Genomic DNA, 16225 nt, shown 5'->3' with positions numbered 1-16225 from the left:
CTCAAAGACCACAGTGGTGAGTTCCAGTTGATGCTGATGTGCTGCCCCCCCCCCCCCCCCCCCTCTCCAACTCCACCAACTCACCATATTTGAATCTGATCAAACACATCTGGAATGTGATTGCACATGGTGCCAGAGCCTCATTGCCCTCATCCCCAGAATTTATGGGAATTAGATGATTTGTGTGTGGATGTGGTGCCAACTCCCTCCAGCAGTAACTCTTGTGCTTAACGATTTTTTTTTTTGGGGGGGGGGGGGGGGGGGGCAACAATACTAAAATAAATATTTCATACTCAGAACACTAGGGGATTCCAAGTGAACAAACTGTGACAAAACTTGGCAGATGCTTCTGTACACTCACTGTGTCATGTGGATGCTTACCACTCATTCAATTGTAGGCCTGTTGGTGCTCACATGTTAATTTGTTGAATGTGTTGGAACTGAATCAAAGAAGCAAAATTTGAGGTAAATAATCAAACAGTAATAAATCATTACTAGGATTATTCATTAAAGTATCTCCTATAAAATATTGATAGGAGTGGGAGTATCAGTTAAAAACTATTGTGCAAAAACTGTCAATATTGAGATGAAGATACTTGATATTAAGAACTATCTTTATTTTTCCATGTTTCTACACATGGCAGATCAGTTTGTATAATAAGAACAAAAGTGGACCTACTATCATTCTGCATTCTTTTACTTACCTAAAATCAAAACTGGTTCCAAGCAATATCTCTGATCAAATAATATTTGAGCTTCCTAGAAGGAGAGTTTGATAAACACTGTTCTTACACGTGTGGATTTTTATGTTACAATTGTGTACATGTATCTTCTAATGATGAATTATGTTTATATTACTCTGTGATGTGTTCTTACTTATAAAGAATGCATCATGTGAGACCTGAAAATTGTATGGACTTCTTTGTTATATGGACTTCATTATTTGTACATCAGACTAATTGAGCCACATTTTGCAGGCTGTACAAAGGTATAGGATGTCCATTTAGAAGTCAAAAAATTACTAACTGGTTGGATAGGCCAGAAATAATCACTCAGGGTGATCATTTGGATCAGATAGCCCTTGGTATGGCACAACAACCTACTGCAAAGGATGATAAATACACGGACTATGAGGTATGTGTGTCAGAACTTGTTACTTCAGGTGATTTACATGTAAGCTGTAAAACATCACTTTCACTTTATTACTGAGCTCACATTTTTTGCCTGACTCAACACTAAACTGGTCTCTTTCAGCAGAGCCATTGTTTATGTGTTGTTTGTTTCCTGTGTAGAGTAGTTCTCATTTGTTAAATTGATTCCATTATGTAGTTTTAAATATGCACCAATGTATTATTTTTTCCTCTCATGGTTTTCTTTTCATGCACTACATATCTTGAAAAGAAGCATCCAAACTAAGAAATAGGAAACTGTATGATTTTTTGCATGCTGGTAAAACTTCTGCCTCAATCTTCTTCCCCCCTCCTTCCCTTGTTTATTTACTCATCATGTTCTACACATCATACCAGGACGGATAAGTAACAAGTTAAGGTAAACAAGGAGGGGCTGCAGTTAGAAAGTGGAATTAATAGCCAAGTATTGTTTAACAGTTGTAAACAATTTGTGCTATTATTCTGAAAAATGTTGATGCCTCTTCATTTATATTTAGTAATTGCTGTTCAACTGTTACTGCTAGCTTAAAATCTGCATGAAGACTTTCTAATATTGAACAAGTTAACTATGTGCTGTAAGAATGAGTGATTATTTATAATCAACATAACATTGTATACATTTGACAACAATGTTCCATCTTTGAAGACAGTCAGTTATAAGTCTGACATATAATCATTAGTGTTATGCTTGTTTTATTTTGATATTTTTTCTCTCATATTTTTTTGTCCTAATTTAATAATCTAGCTACTCTAAAGAACTATGTCTTAACTAGGTTGGTTTCATTTTTTTAGAAGTTGGGGAGGGGCCAGGGTTGGCATGGTTACATTTACATTCCTGTGAAATACTAACTGAACATTATTAAATATATTCATTTAGTAGCAGGCTCAGTACTCATCAAATTTCTTTGAGATTCAGGCTCCACACCTGTCATTTGTGACTAAACTGAGTATTTCCTCTTCTTAGATTACAGTCCAATTTTGCACTGAGTACTATACTATGATTGTCCAATTTCAATCCCATGACACAGCCAGTAGACCACAGAGTTTCTGAACAACAGTTTTCTATTACATAGCACTTCATTGTTACATTGCCAAATGCAGTCCCCCACTCCTTGATTTGCCCAGAGACTTAATAGGCCTATATGCATCATTTCACATAGTCTTTCAGTCCAACTGATCAATTACACATCAGTACTGCTGGTATCTAGAAACCTTGCGGTGCTACAGATACATTAACCCTTAACTCACAAGGCGACTTTTCTGTAATGTATACCACAAGGTGCAGTCCCTGGAACCCCTATGTTTGAACCAAGATTTAAGGCAAAAATCATTTGAAATTTCTAATTTATGCTATATAATATTTATTTTTACAATTATTTAAGTGTTTCATAAATGCTTCTAGTTTATTTTATTGCACTAAACAAAGCCCGCAGAATTATACTATTTATCACACGTAAGCACATAATTTTGTGTGGTTCTTTTAAATAGTACAGATAAATACTGTTAGAGTACTGAATTTTACATTGTGAAAAATTATGCAACCTCTGTAGCAAATAAATTTCCAAATAAAACTAAATTCCAGGGTTTAAATTAGCACATAAAAATTACAACCAAAAGGTACAAAACGAAAGTCTGTCAAATTTACATTCATTGCTAGGAACTACATTTTATCACCATTCAGAACACATTCAAATTTAACAGACACTTCAAATATTTCATTGAAGAAACAGACTGACCTCCATTACTGCTTTCCCGAAGTTCTTCCCCTGAATGATACTCTTTTTTGATAGCAGGACTGCGATCACTGGCTAATGTAAAATCATTGTCTTTTATGTTTATTTCTTGATCTATATCTCTGACACCTTCCTTGATAGACTGACTAACAATTTCATCAAACTCAGGAAAGTTAAAAATGACACATTCGTGCCAACACATTTTGGGCTATACGATACTGTGCTGAAGAAAACAGGTATGTAGTTCACGAGTCATGCAGTAGGAGACTCCAACACCTATTAATAACAAGTCTAAACAATAAATACAGAAGGCGATAATGCAACCAGCAACAAAACATCATAGGGGTGGCAATTTATGGAGGGTAGGGGGAGTATAGAAGCATTCCCCCTCAACTGGCCTTGGAGAGTGAGTTTGAAAATTTTCATGTAGTATGAGAAACCACACCTCGTGAGTCAAGGGTTAACAAATTTTACTGTATACAATTTTTTGTCATTTACATGCCTTTTATAAGTAATAATACTTTTACAAGGGCACAAATAATTTTTCATTTCAAAAATGTTTATTAATAAGCTTTAAAAGTCATAAACTTCCATTTTTACAAATCATATTTTGAATAGTGTGGCACCCACACTGGACTTCCCTCCTAAAATTTATGAAATTCTCTAAATATTAGTAAAATATTAAATATGATAACTTAGGACTGCAAACCTCAGCAAAATATTACAAATAATTTAAAAGTTTCCAAATAATATTTTCACCAAAAATGTCATTTAAGTAGTCCAATAATAATGAATTTTACAGCAAAACTATTTGTTTCTTAACAATATTGAATTTTAATCATGTGAATAATGCCATAAAGCTTTTGTAAAAAAAAAAAAAAAGTCATTAGCATCTTACAAAACTCATTACATTTACTCTTCCATTACATGTTAGCAAAGTTACCTAAAATTTCCTTTGCAAAAATGAATAATATATAATTTTTAATTTTTAACTAACTTTTATTCCCACTGACCATTGCAATGTTAAGCAGTGCATGTAACACCTAGAGTTATTTTAAAAAATCTTAACTGTGAGGACTGTCATATAAATATTGCTATAATTTTCGGTGTTAACGGTCCGATATACAGGTGATTCAGTAAGGGTGAATAACCTTTATGCATAACACACCATGAGTTATTGCTGCCAGATAGCAATTCTCCATCCTCAGCACAGAGGCTTGGTATAGGACCCTGTAATGTTTCTGCTCACAACTAAGATGTGAAATGCTTGTAATTGCAGTTTTTTCATTGATTTACAGGGACTGCTGCAAAAGACACAAAGTTTTGGAGCAGAAAGGCAATTCCTTAATGTTAAAAACACTTATATTGATGTGTCATGGGTGTCAATGATTGTTAATCAACTGCCATACTCTTTGCCTTTGCTGCAGTGGGGTCTTTCTCTTACAATATGTTCCATTCCTACATAATTACAAGTAATATTCTCACAACCAAAACTCCTGGATATCCATAAATTATTTGTAGTTTCTTCCCTTCTCACTTCTCCACTACAGCATTTCTCAGCAACAAACAGACTGAGCAAATGCTGTACAAAAACTGAGACATAACTGCAGCAAACTGAGCAAAAACAGAGTCATGCAGGCACAGTTGAAGTCAGTTATAAAATGTTTAAACAATTAAGGGAGCACTTAGCTCTTCATTAAGAATTACAATCAAGCTTTTCATGTTTAACTTATTTTAATATGAAAGGAAATCATGAATTCAGCTACCTACAGGCATTGAAATAAATAAATGGTGAAAACTGAAAACTTCTGCTGGACTGGAACTTGAATCCAGATGCTCTGTTTCTTCAGAATGGTTGCCTTAACTGCCTCAGTCATCCAGACATGCTTCCTTGCTGACACAAATTCTCGACCTGTCACAGGCAAGTAGTGCCCCTTCTATTATCCCTGCTGCTCAAAGAATTCGCTTAGTCTCACAGTGGCTCCAAAGATGTGGTGCACCTGCACTGAAATGCCTAGAGCTGTCCTCACTGATATACTCATACGATATGTGTTGTCTGTTCTGTCAGACACGCCAATGGTGGTACAGCAGCAATCATCCATATGTTGTTGTTGTTGTTGTTGTTGTGGTCTTCAGTCCTGAGACTGGTTTGATGCAGCTCTCCATGCTACTCTATCCTGTGCAAGCCTCTTCATCTCCCAGTACCTACTGCAATCAACATCCTTCTGAATCTGCTTAGTGTATTCATCTCTTGGTCTCCCTCTACGATTTTTACCCTCCACGCTGCCCTCCAATGGTGATCCGTTGATGCCTCAGAACATGTCCTACCAACCGACCCCTTCTTCTGGTCAAGTTGTGCCACAAACTTCTCTTCTCCCCAATCCTATTCAATACCTCCTCATTAGTTATGTGATCTACCCATCTAATCTTCAGTATTCTTCTTTAGCACCACATTTCGAAAGCTTCTATTCTCTTCCTGTCCAAACTATTTATTGTCCATGTTTCACTTCCATACATGTCTACACTCCATACAAATACTTTCAGAAACGACTTCCTGACACTTAAATCTATACTCGATGTTAACAAATTTCTCTTCTTCAGAAACGCTTTCCTTGCCATTGCCAGGCTACATTTTATATCCTCTCTACTTCGACCATCATCAGTTATTTTGCTCCCCAAATAGCAAAACTCCTTTACTACATGAAGTGTCTCATTTCCTAATCTAATTCCCTCAGCATCACCGACTTAATTTGACTGCATTCCATTATCCTCGTTTTGCTTTTGTTGATGTTCATCTTATACCCTCCTTTCAAGACACTGTCCATTCCGTTCAACTGCTCTTCCAAGTCCTTTGCTGTCTCTGACAGAATTACAATGTCATCGGCGAACCTCAAAGATTTTATTTCTTCTCCATGGATTTTAATACCTACTCCAAATTTTTCTTTTGTTTCCTCTACTGCTCGCTCAATATACAGATTGAATAACATCGGTGAGTGGTTACAACCCTGTCTTACTCCCTTCCCAACCACTGCTTCCCTTTCATGTCTCTCGACTCTTATAACTGCCATCTGGTTTCTGTACAAATTGTAAATAGCCTTTCGCTCCCTGTATTTAACCCCTGCCATCTTCAGAATTTGAAAGAGAGTATTCCAGTCACCATTGTCAAAAGCTTTCTCTAAGTCTACAAATGGTAGAAACGTAGGTTTGCCTTTCCTTAATCTTTCTTTTAAGATAAGTCGTAAGGTCAGTATTGCCTCACGTGTTCCAGTATTTCTACGGAATCCAAACTGATCTTCCATGAGGTCGGCTTCTACTACTTTTTCCATTCATCTGTAAAGAATTCATGTTAGTATTTTGCAGCCATGGCTTATTAGACTGATTGTTCTGTAATTTTCACATCTGTCAACACCTGCTTTCTTTGGGATTGGTATTATTATGTTCTTCTTGAAGTCTGAGGGTATTTCGCCTGTTTCATACACCTTGCTCACCAGATGGTAGAGTTTTGTCAGCACTGGCTCCCCCAAGGCTGTCAGTAGTTCCAATGGAATGTTGTCTACTCCCAGGGCCTTGTTTCGACTCAGGTCTTTCAGTGCTCTGTCAAACTCTTCACGCAGTATCGTATCTCCCATCTCATCCTCATCCACATCCTCCTCCATTTCCATAATATTGCCCTCAAGTACATCGCCCATGTATAGACCCTCTATATACTCCTTCCACCTTTCTGCTTACCCTTCTTTGCTTAGAACTGGTTTTCCATCTGAGCTCTTGATGTTCATACAAGTGGTTCTCTTATCTCCAAAGGTCTCTTTAATTTTCCTGTAGGAAGTATCTATCTTACCCCTAGTGAGATAAGCCTCTACATCCTTACATTTGTCCTCTAGCCATCCCTGCTTAGCCGTTTTGCACTTCCTGTTGATCTCATTTTTGAGACATTTGTATTCCTTTTTGCCTGCTTCATTTACTGAATTTTTATATTTTCTCCTTTCATCAATTAAATTCAATATTTCTTCTGTTACCCAAGGATTTCTACTAGCCCTCATCTTTCTACCTACTTTATCCTCCGCTGCCTTCACTACTTCATCCCTCAGAGCTACTCATTCTTCTTCTAATGTATTTCTTTCCCACATTCCTGCCATTTGTTCCCTTATGCTCTCCCTGAACCTCTGTACAACCTCTGGTTTAGTCAGTGTATCCAGGTCCCGTCTCCTTAAATTCTCACCTTTTTGCAGTTTCTTCAGTTTTAATCTACAGGTCATAACCAATACATTGTGGTCAGAGTCCACATCTGCCCCTGGAAGTGTCTTACAATTTAAAACTTGGTTCCTAAATCTCTGTCTTACCATTATATAATCTGTCTGATACCTTTTAGTATCTCCAGGGTTCTTCCATGTATACAACCTTCTTTCATGATTCTTAAACCAAGTGTTAGCTATGATTAAGTTGTGCTCTGTGCAAAATTCTACCAGGCGGCTTCCTCTTAATTTCTCTCCCCCAAATCCATATTCCCCTACTGCATTTCCTTCTCTCCCTTTTCCTACAACTGAATTCCAGTCAGCCATGACTATTAAATTTTTGTCACCCTTTACTATCTGAATAATTTCTTTTATTTCATCATACATTTCTCCAATTTCTTCCTCATCTGCAGAGCTACTTGGCATATAGACTTGTACTACTGTAGTAGGTGTGGGCTTCATATCTATCTTGGCCACAAGAATGCGTTCACTATGCCATTTGTCGTAGCTTACCCACATTCCTATTTTCCTATTCATTATTAAACCTACTCCTGCATTACCTCTATTTGATTTTGTGTTCATAACCCTGTAGTCACCTGACCAGAAGTCTTGTTCCTCCTGCCACCGAACTATATCTAACTTTAACCTATCCATTTCCCTTTTTAAATTTTCTAACCTACCTGGCCGATTGAGTGATCTGACTTCCACGCTCCGATCCGTAGAACGCCAGTTTTCTTTCTCCTGATAACGACACCCTCTTGAGTAGTCCCTGCCCGGAGATCCGAATGGGGGACTATTTTACCTCCAGAATATTTTACCCAAGAGGACGCCATCATCATTTAATCATACAGTAAAGCTGCATGCCCTCAGGAAAAATTACGGCTGTAGTTTCCCCTTGCTTTCAGCCATTCGCAGTACCAGCACAGCAAGGCCGTTTTGGTTATTGTTAGAAGGCCAGATCTGTCAATCATGCAGACTGTTGTCCTTGCAACTACTGAAAAGGCTGCTGCCCCTCTTCAGGAACCACACGTTTGTCTGGCCTCTCGACAGATACCCCTCCGTTGTGGTTGTACTTACGTTACGGCTATCTGTATCGCTGAGGCATGCAAGCCGCCCCACCAATGGCAAGGTCCATGGTTCATGGGGGGAGGATCCATCCACATCGAACACAATAAATCAGGACTTCAGCCACCTACAGGCATTGAAATAAATCAATGGTGCGCCAGACCGGGACTCGACCCCTGGTGCTCTACTTGTCTACAACAGTTGCCTTAAATGCCTCAGCCATCCAGACATGCTTCCCATCTGACTCAAATTCTCAACCTGTCACATGCAAGCAGCACCCCAGTCAATTAGCTCTGCTGCTCATGGCATTCGCCAAGTCCTACAGGGGTTTGGAGTGTATGGTGAAGCTGTCCTCACTGTTATGTATGTATTGATATGTTGTGTCTGTTCTGTCAGGCATGTCAGACACAACAGACACCACACATCAACTTATTGTGTTTTTTTTTTTTTTTTTTTTTTTTTTTAATTTGAGGTTTAACACACACCCACAAGAATTAGAATGGTCATCTTCCCAGTAAATACTGTTCTTCAGACTCTTACATCTTCATACAAAAATTACACTAATTATGTGATTTTAAAAACCCAGGGTTTTGTGTAACACTGTTATTATTTTATCTGTCAACTATTTCATTTATAGAATAATAAACGTAAATAAAAGAAAGTTTACAGAAAAATGAGCTTAACTGAATAGCATTAATGTAATACTGTGAAGCAATATGAAAATTGAAAGATTAACAATGGAAAAATGAAGTAAACAAGTGTATCCCAATGTATGTAATTGTGTGTTTCATATTAGGCAACAATATAATAACAATAATATTAGGCAGTACATTACATTACTGTGTCCCTCATTTGCTGGACAAGTAAATTGATGAGAAAGTTTAAAATCAGAAAGAACACACACACAGATTTATCTGGAGAAAATTTAAAACTGGTGTGAGAAGCCCACTCTTCCAATGTTCTAATCCTGAGCTGCACGTGACAAGGAAGATGAATGATGTGCATAATCATCCGTAAATAAGGAAGGATTAAAAGACTGCTTAAGGGATGCCGTTGTACTGCTGAAATCTTGCAGGCAGAATTTTGCCAGCTTGGTATTTGAAAGGACTGTATGACTACAGGCAGTCTTCATCAGATGGAGCTAACCAAGATTAGTTTGTCTCCAATCAGTATTAGTAATATCTTTGCTTTATTAGTTCTGGAGAAATGCAGTAACACACTAGGCAATACTGACCCTATGACTAATCTTCAAAAATGGAATGAAGAGGAGAACATTGGTAGTAAGTGTTGATTTGGAAAAATATTTTGACATCCTTGACTGGAATACACCATTTGAAATTCTGAAGTTACCCCAGATAAAATAGAGGGAGCAAAACGTTCTCTACAACCTGTACAGAACCATGACTGCAGTTATAAGAGTCTAGTAGCATGTGAAAGGAAAACTGTATTTTCCAAGATAGCTGTAGCCTCCCCCTTTTTATTTAATCTGTACATGAAACAAGCAAGGAAACTAAGGAGAAATTTAGAAACAGAATGTAGGTGCAGGGAAAAGAAAGCGTACCTGGAGCTCTCAGTGGGTAGGCTGTGATTTGCATCCAACATGCTGAAGGTGCTGTTCTGGCAGCTATCAAGGGAAAACAAGGTAATCAACTTCAGGTTGTGGCACATGGAAAAAATTATGACTTGGATCATCCCAGTGACAGGCAGAGAAGGTTGAAGAAACCACTTGTGCTGGCAGAGTTTGAAAAAAACTCACACTTTGTAGTATTGTTCCTAGAAATGATATTGGCCTCCTGGTTTTGAGTTGAGCAGGACGACTGAACCAGAGATTTTGAAGGTCTACAAGCTAGGCTGCACCTTCATAAATTAGTCTCATAGGGCTGAGAAGTGTACTATCCTCTTAAATGAGTCAGGTGTGCACTTCACATTAGAGGCTGCTACTCTGGTAGCTAGCTGGCTATGTGTGGAGTGCACATAATGTTTTTTTTAGATTCGGTGGCCATCCATCCATTTCGGATAATGATAACTGTAGGAAACCTGAAAGAGTGAATAAAAAATCCAAATAAATGCCCCTTACAGGCAAGAGTATTAAAATTGTAGTGATTAACTACCAAAGAATTTTAAAAAATTGCCAGAGTTTGAAGTGCTCCTCAAAATACTGGAGCTAACAATGTACAGTGTGGTACATGAAAAACTGGCCCCAAGTTCTAGACAGCTCATTGTTGGGAGCCAATTGTCATCTGTTGTTTCAAAGCTGTTGTGACTGTTTTGTACAGGATGGCATGACCTGTCACACTTCATGTGAGTGCAACTCATGAGTTCGTGAAAGATTGACAGAGGAAAAGACTGTCAGCAAAGGATTATGTCTGCCATGTTTGTCAGACCTAACCACTAGTTACTTTTATCCATGGGTCAGTGTTAAGGTAAAAGTGTGTGCAAATAACCCAATACTTCTAGAAGACTTTAAGCACAATGTTCATAATGAAATTTTGAGAATTGATGAGGCAGAGTTGTGCAAGGTGTATAGCAACATGCAAATGGGACATGCATAAATGTTCACTGAAGCATGAGGCGGTCATTCTCAGGACCTAATATAAACTAATGTAAAACACAAGATCGGTTCAGGAAATGCAGACCTTTGCCATAGCATCTATGTTATTTCTTTATTAACTAATGATTATATGTTTATCTATCTGTTGTTACATCTGCTCATGGTGGGCAACAATTCATGAATTATTGGTGAGCAATATGCACTCAGGGCTAGTTTTTCATATGCCATCCTATACTAGGCACAGAAAACTTATTATAAACCAAAAATTGATAACTGGAATTTTAGGGGAAAATGAGGACCATCCACTGAGAAATCAGACTCACCTCCAGATGTAACTGAAAAGTTTAGAGAAAACCTAAATTCATTAGTACATAAGTTCCCCCAATCATTCCATTACCATTGGAGGAAATTTTAATCAGCAAATGGGAAAATTACAGTCTCGTAAGTGATGAGAATGACAAGACATCCTGTGGAATGTTATAACTACTTAGAACAGGTTGTTCAGAAGCCACTCATGATGAAAATATAATGGGTCTAATAGCAACAGCCAGACCTGACCTTTTTGAGGATGTCTTCAATGAAACTGGTATCAGTGCCTCTGAGGCAGTTTCAGCAACAGTTATTACCAAACATATTGCATCACAATAATATACTATAAATTGTGGTATAGTGTCTGTGTACAGAATGATCTAATGAAATAGACACTACTGCAGAATAAATGTAAAATAACACGTAGTACTATAGATAGGAAGAAGTTGAATAAAACATACTTGGCTGTCAGGAGGGCAATATGTAAATCTTTTTTTTCTTCCAAAATGAATTTTCACTCCGCAGGGTATTGTCCACTGATCTGAAACATCCTGGCAGATTAAAACTGTTTTCTGAAACAGGACTCAAACTGGAAACCTCTGAAGTTACATAGGATATGAGGTACTGGAAGATGTAAAGCTGTGAGGGTGGGTCATGAATCTTGCTTGGATAGCTCAGTCTATATGCGATGGAACTGACATGAATATCGGAGTCTTGTCCTTGATTGCACTCGTCTTGATCACCTCAAGGTTAAAAATCTGGTTGAATGTGGGATGGTTCTGGTTTGTTGATGTACAGGACACCATAATTTAGATGACACTAACACATTCAGTTCAGTTACTGTGTGCGGTGACCAGTTTATCTTCTATAATACATTATTAATACCCATATCTATGTCGGAAACCACAATGCTTAACGACTACTGTCCAGTGGAGAGTTTTAGGTCCTACTGTTGAACAAAAACAGTGATTACATTTATAGAAACAGACAAAGTCAATAAGTAGCACTGTTCTTTAGTAATTCATCACATTTAATTATGCTGTGATAGTTCATTCAAGTCAGTTTTTAATTAGATCTACAATGTTCTACAAGCACTAGTTCAGCAACAATAGTATTCCACAGTACATGTTGATCAAAACACAATTCAGTCAAAATTTTTAATCACTATATAGTTGTTACACTTTAATATTAGTGATTTTTGTGGTTGTCAATGCACATATTTTCACATAAAGAACATTTACAATTGTGCTTTGAGCCAACATCAAGAGTGCATCCATCATAGATTTTACTTCTGTACTTTCAAACCATGGAGTGCCAATTTTGGGTGACATCCAACTACTTACAGATGAGTGTAAGAACAAACTGTTATTCTGAAAACACATTATGCTTTGAAAAGTGCCTAGGTTGAATGTTACAGTTTTTGATTAATTACAAGAACTAATATTTTTAATTAATGGTAAAACAACGTTGCTAGTCAGAAATTAAGAAAAATATATGGACACTATTATACTTAACATGATGAAAATCCCCCTATTGATACAAATGAGCACTACATTGCAAATTATGAATTATTAATCTGTGGGTTAATTTATCAATGCTATTGAACATCTTTTTAATGTAACGAAAGTAGATAGTCAAAATTCCTTGTTTCCTGTCAACTGACACATACTCTTACCAACAAATATGCTGCTTGCCCATCTCTTTGAGGGAAGACATATTTACTAATGGGTTACTACATGAAAACCATGTCAAATAATTGATTAACTTATAGTAAAAAGTAAATTATTTGGAAAATATAGTAGTGGTGCAGCCACCGTGTCTTTGTTTTGCATGCTATAATGTTTGTTTCATAAGAGGAACAAATATTTGTTGTAATTAGTGCAATAGGCCATAGACAAAGACAAGCAGAAGTTGAAATAAATGTCAGAAAAATTTGTTGTAGATGGAACATAAGGAATAGGAGCTTTATCTGCTGCTATGTTAATTGAAAATTTTTTTGTGTGGTGTGAAACTTTCCAGTAAAACATTCTGGCTTTTCTACAAAGAGTTTTATGAACACATGAATAAATTTAAATGTTAACAAATAAAATGCTGTTTGTGACAGATTTTAAAAATCCAAATTTATTACTAAAGTTTATGTGTTACTAATTTGCATATATGAATGATACATGACTGCTATAATTAATATAATGTAAACAATTTCAGCTTGACAGGAACCTATTCAAAGGAGATGGGGAATATGGCCAAGATCTCTCTACATTTGATATATTAAGAGGAAGAGATTCTGGCTTAGGAAGCTACAATGATTATCGGGAATTAATTGGGCTACCCCGAGCTGAGAAATTTGAAGACTTCAGTGATCTTATGCCATATGAGGTTTGTACATTGGCTATTCCATATTCTTTTTTGTTGGAAATTGTTAAACATTGCATCATTAGATTAAGTATAGTCATCATGCCAACCTAATGTCAAAATCATCACATTGAACTGTCAAAATGCTCTTTAGTAATCATTTATCTAAAATGCTTTCTTTATACAGCTAGAGTAGAGAGAAAATGCTACCTTAAGATATGGGTAACCCCTTGTCCTTCATGTGTAGCCATTGAAATTACTTACCCAAATAGGTGTGTCATTGTACTAATAAATTAAGTAGATGCAAATGCTGTGAGAATGACAACAGAGCTCTCCTCTGTACAGAGTTTTTTTAAGTGTCATAGTGTTGATGATATATTAAAAATAAAACATCACAAAATACAGGCAATGCAAGAAGATTGAAAATTAAATACATTGTCTTCTCTGGAGAGTTGAAGTTGCATGAAGGAGATAAGATTAGGGATAACCACATCAGTACATTGTGGATGAAACAAGTGGTAGGTCTGGATAAGAATGAGGAAAGCAGAATATTTAGGCAAATCACACTCACAATTATTATTATGCTTTCCTCAGTAACTAATACAACTTTTGCTGATTTTCAAATTAGTATGACCTTGTCAAGTTTTCGTTTCTAGTCTCATCCTCTCTCGGTAAAGCAAAGAGGTGATGTCTGGTTGGTACTTATGTAATGAGTCATCATTTCTTCTTCCAGTAGCCCACATGCAATGCATTCAAAATGTAATCCACAAACATATATTATGGAAATCAATTCTCATGTAACTTCTGAATAAGCTTACAAAATATTTGTTTTATTGTAATATTATGAAAAGAATAGATTGCTGCTCATCAAGTAGAGAAGACAGTAAGCTACAGGCAACCACAAGAAGAAGGCTGCTACACATTCGAGCTTTTGGCCGAAAGGCCTTCTTCTAAGGCAGAAGCACAGCACACACATTTACATTGCCTCTGAGGCTAAAGCTGTGCTGGTTCAGTGGCCAGAGACAGTGCCAATGTACATGTGTGTGTTGTGCTTCTACCTTAGAAGAAGGCCTTTTTCATCAAAAGATCCAAGGTATAGCAGTCTTCTTGTTGTAGCTATCAGTGAGTCAACATCTCCTCTGTATGCTGAGTAGCAATATACCCTTTTTATTACACTGTCCTCATTTTGTCCTGGATTACCCACTGTTATTTTGGGGCAAGTTGCAGGGTAAGAAATTTGTAAACAATTTTACTCCACACAGGAGGAAAGTATTTTATGACTATGTTTCTGAGATGTTTAAAACAGCTTTTATTTATTAATTTTTTTCAGGATGCCAGAGCTTTGGGGCACTTTTATGAACATCCTGATGATGTGGACCTCATAATGGTGATGCTGGACAAGAGGAATGAAAGTACACTGAATGTAAGGGAAACTATACTTGTGGAGCAATTCAAACGCTGGAAATGTGGAGACAGATTTTTCTATGATTATGGTGGATCTCCTTACCCATTCACATCAGGTACTGGCTAATTTTTTCTTATTTTATTTTGTTTCCTTAGTTTCTTGTAATCATTTCTCAAATGGGTTCTTATTTCCTTTCTATGAGTAGGCATTACTTTATGTCCATTGGTATTGTTCGAAATACTCCTTATATGAGGAACACTGTTGTTGATCCTTTGGTATCACTTTAAAAGTACAAAATAAACTTCTATCCTTTTATTGCTCTCAATTGTATTCATATTATATTGCAATCTTAATTCACAGTGCAGTTAATTCATTTGGTTACTCCAATTTCTTTCCATGTTTAGCAATGGTGGCATATTTTTTGTGTTATATTGTAATAAATCCCATCAGAGGGAAAAAAGAGAAGAGACAGTTAGTACTGTTTATCAAAGAGTTAGAAAGTGATTTTCTGAAGGTGGACTCTCCCTTAATTTCTAGGAAACACACAATATCATGTTCTGTACCAATAGGATCATACATAGCACACTAACAGAGGTCAGTAAAGACAGTAGAATGCTACAGATGTTTTGGTGTACATATTGATGAAAACATGAGCTGGAACAATTATATTAGTGGTTGCTCAAACAATTAAATTCAGTTGCATTTGCTCTTGATGGACTTTTGCTCAGAAACAAACTATTCATGTTCCTGACATATTTTGTGCATTTACTCTCGATAATGCCTTATCAAATAATTTTCTGGGGTAACTCATCACCTAGAAAGAAAACTGCCAAAAGAAAGAAAACAGTATACAAATTCCTCCATTTATATTAAACGCACATTTTGCCAATCCTGTATCTGATGTTAAGATAGAGGAAGATGCGAGAAAGGCAGAAGTGCTGCTACCTACAATACACAGAAAGCTGAGTGATAAATTTGAATGGGCATTAGTAACTCCTAGGCAGATCAGTGAATCAATAGCCAAGCTCAGTAACTCCAGAGCTGAACACTACTATGGTTTATCTAATTATGTTATAAAAATATAAGAGAAGAAATAATAATCCCCTTAACAAGGGTAATAAATAAGATATAAAATGAAGGTATTTACCCAGATAGTTTAAAAATTTCTGTTATCATACCTGTGTATAAGAAAGGTGATAAAGATTTACCTGACAATTACCAACCCCTCTCACTAGTTCCATAATTTCAAAAATAATAGAGTACTGTGACCACCAGCAAATGAGCCAGTATTTTGAGTTGAATAATAAACTGCTATGTTCCACACACTATGGGTTCAGAACTAGTCTCTCAGCTGTGAAGGCAGCAGAGAGCAATGTCGCTTAAGTATACGACTCCTTTGAGAATAAATC

The 16225-nt window shown here is 36.7% G+C and overlaps 1 protein-coding gene across 1 annotated transcript in view; it reads left to right on the top strand.

The window, feature by feature from the left end:
- LOC126292017 (peroxidase-like) overlaps positions 1-16225 on the top strand; it is a 176853-nt gene that overhangs the window by 147741 nt on the left and 12887 nt on the right. Inside the window, exons 10-12 of the mRNA XM_049985809.1 lie at positions 978-1134; positions 13265-13435; positions 14742-14931. Of these exons, the coding sequence (XP_049841766.1) occupies positions 978-1134; positions 13265-13435; positions 14742-14931 (518 nt within the window). The remainder of the gene's footprint in view (positions 1-977; positions 1135-13264; positions 13436-14741; positions 14932-16225) is intronic.

The sequence above is a fragment of the Schistocerca gregaria genome, chromosome 9 (assembly GCF_023897955.1).
Source record: "Schistocerca gregaria isolate iqSchGreg1 chromosome 9, iqSchGreg1.2, whole genome shotgun sequence".
NCBI classification, from domain to species: Eukaryota; Metazoa; Arthropoda; class Insecta; order Orthoptera; family Acrididae; genus Schistocerca; species Schistocerca gregaria.
Note: the sequence above shows the minus strand (reverse complement) of the source record. Positions and strands in the feature narration are given on the sequence as shown.